The sequence below is a fragment of the Octopus bimaculoides genome, chromosome 13 (assembly GCF_046866305.1).
Source record: "Octopus bimaculoides isolate indiv1 chromosome 13, ASM4686630v1, whole genome shotgun sequence".
Classification (NCBI taxonomy): Eukaryota; Metazoa; Mollusca; class Cephalopoda; order Octopoda; family Octopodidae; genus Octopus; species Octopus bimaculoides.
Window position 1 is genome coordinate 62,674,849 of NC_142940.1, and position 10,359 is coordinate 62,685,207.

Genomic DNA, 10,359 nt, shown 5'->3' on the forward strand with positions numbered 1-10,359 from the left:
GGTAGATCTTAATTAAAAGGTGTTCTGGTGACTTTGATACGGCTGTCATGCTGCAGTGAAAAAGACAATGGGAAACTATTTCACTACTTTACAATTCCCATGAACAATCATGGAGAAGGTTATAGCTGATTCAATTGCTTGCTCCATTTACCATTGGATCTTTAGAGGGTCACTAGAAACGGGTAGTGGAATGTTTATAATTATAGATCCATATACATGAACTCATACTTGTGAATAGATTAATGTCTTTTGTGTATAGATTAATGTCTTCTATAGTTGGATGCCCTTCCTAATGCTAACCATTTTACAGAGTGTGGACTGAGAGCTTTCCATGTGGCACCAGCACGGACCCTTTTTTTGTGGCACCAGCACTTATGAGCCCGCAAGATTAGGGATCCTCAGCTAGAGAGGGTTGCAAGGGACGAGCCTGGATGCAAGGGCATGGATTTGAACTTCTAATGTAAATGGACTAAAAGGCAACTTGCCAGGCACATTCTAGTAATTCGACTAATTCACCAGCCTGTCAATGAATGCTACAATATTTTTAAAATTATTATTTACCATTGCAGTGTTAATGTAAATCAAATGAGTAAATGATATTAAACATAATCACTGATTTGAAAGAGAAAAATAAAAAATGCAAAAGATCCACTAATGGGATTAATTATATGAATGAGATCAATTATATCTCAAATTACTGTGTATAATATTTAATACCATCATCATTATTTAATATCCATGTTCCATGCTGACACAAGTTGAGTAATTTAACAGGATTCAATGGGCCCAAGTAACATTGTGCTCTGGTATCCTGCTTTGGCAAGGTTTCTACAGCTGGATGCTTTTCTTAATGCCAAAAACATATTCAAAAATACCAGCTGCCCTAACCAGGGTTGGCAAATTAGATGAGTTTCTGGCGTAAAATAAATAACAAAGAAAGCAGGGAATTGTTGGGTGTTTTTCCTCATTTTTTTTATTTCTTAGAATTTATATGAAGCATAAAATGACTTAGAAAATAAGGGAGTGGGAGAAAGAGAAAACAGATTGTGACATACATAACAGTGTTAAGCAAGGTATACATAAATGAGAGGTAAATATATAAAACAGAGCCCGTATGAAGGGAGCCAATCAATGTCCATATCTGGAAAGAGAAAAGAGAAAATATTTTGATTGCATATTTTAGTATTTTGGTAGAGTCGTTTTACACATACACAAACCATTTTCAATATTTTAATGTTTGTTTTCCATGTTGGATAACATGCCTCTATTTATCTTATCTACAGCATCTTGAGATTTAAACTCGCAATTCGTTCCAAAGTTTTCCTGTTCAACAGGCAACCCTCATCATTCACCATTGTTTTAACAACTACTTTTCTATGCTTGCATGGGTCAGAAATAGTTTATTAAAGTAAATTTTCAACAGTCAGATGCCCTGCCTGTCACCAACGTTCACCTGTTTCTAAGCATTGTTTTGCAATTGTAGTTTCAGGTTCAATTTCACTGTCATGCCTATTGGGTATGGTTTTTTTTTTCTAAGCCTTTAGGAGATTGATCAATGCTGCCTCGTGAGCGGAATTTTGTAGATGTAGATTGCACAGAAACATGTGTGTGACTGTTTCACTGATGTAAATAATATTTTAAAAAAAACCTTAATAAGCCAGTATTTTTTTAGCAATACCACAAGGAATAGATACTGTCTTAAATAGATACTATCTCATTACTTTTGTGGTGTCCTGAATGTACTGAATCAGTGATTGGAAGATCAGAAGCTTACAACCAACAATACAATATACAATATACGTAATACATATACGTAATACACAGAATACAATATACGTAATACATATGAAAAATATGTAATACAATCTGTTTTTCTTCCGTCATCTAGTTAGATAGCTTTGCTCTAAGTATTTAGGTGGGGTTTTCTTAACCATGTGACCTATTTAATAGTGGGAAATCAGGACTTGCAGCATGGATTTCTACCCTGAAGATCTTGCCTAACAAATCTTCTCCTTGAAGAGTGGATTACAAGGACCATGGATGAAAAAGACTCGGTGGACGTGGTATTTTTGGACTTTGCAAAGGTGTTTGACTCCATTAATCACCAACTTCTCTTGCGCAAACTTTAAGCATACAAGATTCACCCATTGGTGACTTTGTGGATTTCTTCCTTCCCGGTGTAGATAAATGGTGATTTCTCCACGGAGACGAATGCCTGCAGGGGTCAGTGCTGGGGCCAATACTTTTCCTTGTCTATATCAATGACCGGCCAGATTTCTTTGATGGAAGAGTCCTCCTATTTGCAGACAACGTCAAACTTATCTCGCCTAGGAATCAATACAACATACTCCAATCGTCAGTGAACTGAGCTTGGAATTGGGCGAAAGAATGGGATCTGCCCTTGAATGCTTCTAAATACAGCCATTTGCCAATAGGTTCACCTCCAAACTTTCCCTTGACTATTGGCCTCCAACACCAACATCTTAAGATGGTCACTGAAGAAAAGGATCTCGGCATAATGATCGATACTACTTTTAAACCAACACGGCAGTGAACAAAGCCTGAAGGAATCTTTTCCTCATCCGCTGGTCCTTTGTCAACCTTTCAATGGATGTCTTTCAGCCTTTATATGTCACTCTAGTTCGACCCATCCTCAAATATTGCATCCAGGCCCCAAACCCATATCTCCAGAAAGACACTCAACACTTGGAACGGTTTCAACACTTGGCCACCCGAACGGTCGCGGGCTTGTCTAAGCTTACATATGAGGAACATCTCCAACGGCTGGCATTACCTTCACTCAAACAACATCCTGGTGATATTCATTTTGCAACTATCATGCAATATGAAAGCAAGGAGACAGTAATGCGCAAAGTCTCACACACACCCATATATATATATATATATATATATATGACGGGCTTCTTTTAGTTTCCATCTACCAAATCCACTCACATGGCCAAGCAAAGGTGCCACACAGTGAAAGTGAACTTTAAATCACGTGGTCAGGAAATAAACTTCTTAACCACACAGCCACCCCTGCACCCAGTAATCCAAATCAGCACTCACACACACACCTTCATGTACACACACTCACCTGCGCACGCATACACACCTGCATACAAACACAAACCTACAAACACACACACACCTCCACATGCATGCGCACACACAAATACAAACCTACAAACACGCATACTTGCACACGCACACACATGTACAGAGAGATGTGCAACACTTACTTTTGAAACTCCCATTCTCTGTTGTCTAAAGGACAGACTTGTCTTGTTTTTAACCAACGGGAAATACAATGGAAATGGAAAGCATGCTGCAAAAGAGAAGAAGGGAGAAACTGAAGACAAAAACCTCTACGTTTTGGAAGACAAATATATTTTTCAACCCTTCCATCCCATCCCACACCTGTCGTCCAATAAAAAAGGAATCAGTTAAGACAAGAGATTAGCTTAGACCAGTAAAGGGTGAAATAGGGGCGTGTAGCTTCGTGGTTACTGTGTTGGACTCATGGCAGTAAGATTGTGGTTTCGATTCCTGGACCGGGTGATGCATTGTATTCTTCAGCAAAACACTTCATTTCACATTGCTCCAGTCCACTCAGCCAGCAAAAATGAGTAACCCTACAATGGACTAGCATCCCATCCAGGAGGGGAATATATACGTCATGAAACCTTATGAGTTGGCAAGATTCAAGGTCACCCTTACTTAGAAAAAGCCAGGTTACAGAGGCATCACCAACAATTCCAAAGACCTGGGAGAAGACCTTCCTTCAGGGAAACATATAATGCTGTTGTGCAGCAAAATCTGAAAGGAACCAACATCCTGTACTACCTGTAAGGCCCTGACATGGAACCTATAAAAGAGGTAGAAGAGGGGTACTGAGGTAGAGCTGAAAAAACAGGGATCCAACTGCAGAAATGCAAAATTGAGAACAACTGTGGAAAAACTGCCAATAACCTATGTTTCACAGGGAGTAAAGGTCCTAAGTAACAATAATATGTAGTATCTCATAAGAAAAAAAAAAAGAAAAGCAGAGTAGTTCAAATATATGACATGGTCATGGCTGGAATGCCTCTATCTTATCAGACAGTCTGCTTGATTAGGACTGACAACAACCACCACCACCACCACCACAAATGGCACAAAGTGCAAGAAGACATTACAGATACTTACATTGCAAACCCCCCAGGCTACGGTACACTCTTCACTTGTGGCAGAAGCTTGGTTGGCTTGACATTCGATACCTGCAGCAAAACAAATGAAATACAGTCATGATGAAAAAAGTAACATCAACAAAAGCTGCTGCTACCACCATCACCACCACTCGGTTGGTTTGTTTGATCAAGGCTGACCTTTAGGATACACAACAATTACAAAGAAAAAATATTATTTAACCTACAGGGACACTGAGCCAGAGAATATTCTGGTTTCAGAGGAATTTAGATACAAGGGAGACAACTACGAAGTTACTAATTTCAATTATAACTACTAGGCTACATGTTCCACTTAATTAGCTCCTGGTACAATTTGAGGTGAAGATATGAACACAGTAGTAAAAGATCATATCAGCAGACCAGACTGTATTCTCTTTTTCAAGCCTACTTTTAAAATGATCATGCTATAATAGACATGCAGATTCTGGCTGTCATTCATTATTTAATTAGCTGCATCTCTCAGTTCTGTCATTTATAATTGGAGCTATTGAGCAACAACATCAAATAAAATTTACTGAATAAAGCCAATACTTACATAGATCCATAATGTGATTCCTACAAATGGCACAGTTATCTACAACAATATCTGCAAAAAAAAAAAATGTAATTAATCTCAAATTGAAGATGGAAAATAATTAGATAATTATTTCAGAAGAATGGCATTTTAGTGCTGCTGCCCATAGAACACTTCTATATAAGATTCAAACAATACCATTACCATTATTTTACTGAATCTAAAACAATGGAAGAGAATCCCAATGCATGGCTGTGTGGTTAAGGAGCTCGTTTTGCAAACATGGTTTCAGGTTCAGTCCCACAGTGCGGAAGCCCATTAGTTGTGTGTGTGTGTGTGTGTGTGTGTGTGTGTGTGTGTGTGTGTGTGTGTGTGTGTCCACTGCTTGACAATTTAGTGTTGGTTTGTTTATGTCTCCATAAGTTAGCTGCTCAGCAAAGAAATTCATAGGATAAGTACTAAACTCAAAACCATTAATTATTGGGGTTGATTTCTTTGACTAAACCCATGAAGACGGTGCCCCAGCATGGTTGCAATCCAGGGGCTAAAACACATAAAAGGTAAAAAGTATATGAATTAAGTGGTTAGGGCATTTGGCCCAGGACCATAATGCTGTGAGTTAGATTCCTGAACAAGGCAGAGGGTTGTGTTTTTTTAAAAGACAATTGTAGGGAGTACCAGCTAAGTGCAGGTGCAGTCCTCTCTCTCTCTCTCTCTCTCTCTCCCCTTCCAGGTGTCACATCTGAGATGTGCTTTTGGGTAAGAGGGCCGAGAGGGTATCTGTCTGCTCTCAACTATATGGGCACCTGCAACAATTAGCAAAACCATGGTACACGTTAGCAAGCCATACAGACTCACAAGCCATACAGACTCACAAGCCCAGACTCACAAGCCCAGACTCACAAGCCATACAGACTCACAAGCAAAAGCTGTTTGTGCTGTGCTGTACTTACCCATGGGTGGAACATCATCATCATCATCATCATCATCGTTTAACGTCCGCTTTCCATGCTAGCATGGGTTGGACGATTTGACTGAGGACTGGTGAAACCGGATGGCAACACCAGGAAGAATAACATGCTGAGGATGAATTCAAAAATGGGGTAGATGTAAATCACCATCATCATTGTTTAACGTTCACTTTCCAGCTTTGCAATGGGACAGACACCTATTGTTCAGGCAGGTTTTCTGCAACCAGGTGCTCTTCTTTTTATGAACACTCACCCGTTGCTAAGCAATATTTCCCGTGGCTGACATGCTTCTGATGCAAGACTGGAAACAAATATCATCCCAAGGCTATACACACACACACACACAATGGGTTTCTTTCAGTTTCCACCCACCAAATCCACTCACAAGGCTTTGATTGGCCCGGGGCTAGAGTAGAAGATACTTGCCACACAGTGAGATTGAACCCAAGGCCACATTGTTAAGAAGCAAGCTTTCCGACCTCAGAGTCACATGACCATATCTGTACCTATACTACCCAGTCAATTTTGAATAACTCAATCTTATTTAACACTTTAGGCAAGATTTGAACTCTGAAGTATCAAATTAGATATTATAAAACAATCCCTCTACAACACACACACATACAGAGACAATGAGGGAATCCTCTCTATGATGGTCCAATCTATTATAAACAGCAGTCAAGTGTCCCCCTGAAACACACTCTACTCTGCATTAAAACAGGAAAGGAACAATTTTAAGTAATGTAGCCCTTGGAAGCCCCAAAACAATTTAAATGATCTGGATTCAATGATTTCTGATCATAGGTTTGCTCAATTGAGCTCACCCTGGGGTTAAACAACAACAACAACACATATATAATACTTCCTTTTGTTCTAATTAGTATTTCTGAAAACGTGGATATTTGCATACAGAACAAACTTCAACACTGCTCAGTCTTCTTACAATTAACCATTCAGCTGTAAAGCAAATACTTTTTTTTCTTAATGAGCAAACTGAAGCAGATTAAATATATTTTTGTCTCATAAACAATGGCAGAATTTGTTCAGAGTTCCTGACCTTAAAGTCAATCGTCCATCACATTAATCTCTTTATTGCCAGCTTAAAGTATTCAGATCTTAACTTCTTTATAAAGTCAAACTATTTTGCAAATATGAATGTATAGTTAAAAAATGCAATAAATTATTTCAAGGAATGCTACTAGTCGACTGCCGGGAGCAGGGGTCTGCTTAATTAACTGTTCCCCTATTAGAAACCATTATTATTATAATCATCTGTGCATATAAAAAGCACTTGTGCTGGTGCCATGTAAAAAGCACCCGATATACTCTGTAAAGTGTTTGGTGTTAGGAAGAGCATCCGGCCGTAGAAACCTTGTAAATACAGACAGAACCTGGCACAGTTCCTGTCAAACCATTCAGCCCATGCCAGAATGGCAAACAGACATTAAATGATGATATACATATATGAAATGAAAAGCAATTTCATCTGAGCATGTGGCTGGCTTTGAATATATGCTGCTGATAAAGCACAACTAGACTGAAATGCATGTGGTGTTTTTGCTAGCTGCTGCTAAGACAATTTTTGTCTTCCTCCAATATATAACCATATCTTTAGATACAACACATGTACAGATGTTATCTCTGGATAAATACTACAGTAAATTGCTTAATCTAATACTACTTTTATTGCATATAAGTCAAGAAACAATATACTATCCAGGTATTGGAATCAAGCAAGCATACCTTCTACCAAACTATGTACCTCTGTATCAATCTGTGAGAACAAAGTGCCTTTGAGGTATTCAGTTACATTCCCTTATGCGAGTTCAAATCTTACTAGGATCAACTTTACCTTTCAATGTTCCAGGGTTTATAAAATAAAGCAGCAACTAAGTACTGTAGTTGATTAAATAATCTGTGCCTTCCTCCCGAACTGAACCTTCTATATCACCAATATAACTTTATCATGTCTGCTTTCTCACAGGCTTCTTCCAATGCATTTATTCAATACTTCTTCACCAAACTCTCACCCTCCATATATGTCACACATCTATTACTAACACGCTCTCCTCTGTCCCGGATTTCTCTTATAATCTGTCTTTTTCTCAGTTCATTCCTACCCTGTTCTTGGTGTATGCCAACATTATATACCCAGTGGGCCACACTTGCCCACATTCTCAGCTCCTGTTTTGCTAGCACACACCATCATACTTCATACAATTTGGAAAATTACCATTTTTAAATCTCGCATGGTTCAAGGTGTCACATAGTGGGACTGAACCTGGAACCATGTGGTTAGGAAGCAAGCTTCTTACTACAAAGCCAAATATTTCCTTTCAAGTGCAACATGCAGTTTCTGTGTCAGCCTTGGATCAAGACATGGAGTGTCACTACTTGTTCGTTTATGGTCATTTTCCCCACACCAACTTCGGACAGACACTGTTTATTTGGATCTGAGCAAGATTAAACTAATTTTGCTGAAGGCTTCAATCAAAAGAAAAGTTATAAACTTTAATTAACAAGGGTTTAGGACATAATTTACACTTGACGGATATTTGTCCTCATCTTTTTTTGTTGTTAACATAATGTTTCGGCTGATATACCCTCCAGCCTTCATCAGGTGTCTTGGGGGAGATTTTGAACCTGGGTCCTCATTCCTAAGGTATTTTTCAATGTTGTTGTTATTATTATTATTATTCAGGTCTCTGCTTGAAATCGAACTCGGAACCTTGGGATTAGGAATTTTGGTATATTTTTTTTATTTCAGTATGAAATTTCAAATTGGTTAGACCAAAATTTGAAGGCAGAAAATACCACATTAAAATATATTTTTACATGTGAAATTGAATAAACATAAAAAAAAAAAAAAAAATACAAATTTGGATTCAAATAAAATATCAGATTTTATTTTATTGATTATATTTGAAATATGAAGAACATTTGATTTGAGGAAGAAAAAAAACAAAAACACAATACTCACCCCAGGCCCATAAAGCGACAGCATTCCACTGAAATGAGAATTATCATGATTTAGTTAAAAATTGAAATTGGTACATTGGTAATAAAAGACTATTACATGCCTGTTATATTAATCAAAACGAGTCGAATGTTATTTATATAGTTCAGGTATAGAGTGCACCGAAGGACACTCCTTTCGGCTGTCAACAGATCACAAAGAAATTCGACACTTTCAATCAGAATCGATCCCGCCAGTGGTGTCGAGCAATATCGAAGTTAACAGGGTAATTTGAGAATTCTTTGGGACCATACTTCAACACGTTTTCTCCCCTCTGTTATCCATTCAGGCAGGACATCAAAAACCAACCAAGTGCAACTAACTGCCATAATTATTTTGCTTCATTTTGTTCTTTACTTTTCAGCTTTGGTAGTTCTCTCATATGCGTCTGCCATTCACTCATAATGAATCATTTTCGTCTTCGCCCGTCAGTTCATGAATTATTTTTTCTGTAGCTCTTTTTTATGTTCCAACTACCAACCAGGTAAGAACTTGTGGGTATAAATACAAAATTCCACAACCCTCATCTACTACAAACACCATACACTAACAATCTCGTCTCGTGGCCCACACGATTGTTTTTCAGTCCTTATTTTTATGTATCTACTCCACTGGGAACACAAGAACTGTCTTCCAATTCTTCCAGTAATTAGCACTATAACACAAGTTTCGGTCTCGGCTTCCCTTTGTTTACGGCTCATTCATTGTCCTCCTTGTTGTATACAAGAGTTATTTATATAAAATTTCACTAAAAGATATCCATTTTCCTGAAAGTTATGAGGGAAAAAAATTTCCGCGAGTCCTCCCACCACCTCCCGGTTCGTTTGAGCAAATTTTGGTTTTCAGATTCGTTTACTACACATCTGTTTTTTAATACCTATCACACTTATTTCAAAGTTCCCATAAACATTATACACAAACAGTTCGCTTTTGTACCTGGAATATATAACAGTTACTCAACTTTCCTATTTCGCATTGTTAGACTCTCTTCTTCCTCGTTACTTGTTGTTTTACTTCTGTATCACAATGCTTCTTCGTATACATACATCCAGGCACATATAAATATATATATATATAATTCAATATGCAAAGTGTCCCTTTATTAAAAGGCCATCATCATCATGTGTTTAATTTACTTACAAGGTAGAGAACTCTTTAAGCAGTCGCAAATTAACAGTATTTTGTCATACAATAAAAACAAATATTCAGTAAAGTCAGTGTTACCTTTTTCACTTCGAATCTTTTCTTATTTCCTGGTTTATCTCCGCTGATAGTTTGAGAGGTTGAGGCTTCCCCAAACTCCTCTTCGTCAATTTCCATTGCGGCTGCCATTGAGACGGAGAAGTAATGAAATCTCGTCGCTGAGACACACAGCTCCCGTTCGCAACGAGACTCTCGAGAATCAAGGCTGATATAGGTGACGGGGGTGGGGGTGGGTGAAGGTTGAAGCAAAACTAGGAACGTGTTGTTGTCTTCGTCGTTCGTTTATTCTAGAATTTCTATTTATCATTTCTTTGAACGATGTTAACTTTCCGTGCTACTGCTTTTCATTTATTTATGTTTTCCATTATTGGAAATATACATGAATTTTTGTTTCATTCTTCTTCATCTATAATAATTCGGACAGGG

General features: G+C 38.0%; 1 protein-coding gene across 1 annotated transcript; it reads right to left on the reverse strand.

Annotated features, from left to right (window-relative positions):
• Positions 1-947: 947 nt before the first annotated feature.
• On the reverse strand, positions 948-10,150 carry LOC106882699 (E3 ubiquitin-protein ligase RBX1). The gene is made up of 6 exons (XM_014933463.3): positions 9,955-10,150; positions 8,695-8,722; positions 4,765-4,815; positions 4,189-4,259; positions 3,243-3,328; positions 948-1,141 (listed from the first exon to the last, which is right to left on the reverse strand). The coding sequence occupies exons 1-6, from the start codon at positions 10,060-10,062 to the stop codon at positions 1,129-1,131; spliced, it is 357 nt and encodes a 118-aa protein (XP_014788949.1). The 5' UTR covers positions 10,063-10,150; the 3' UTR covers positions 948-1,128.
• Between the last annotated feature and the right edge of the window lie 209 nt (positions 10,151-10,359).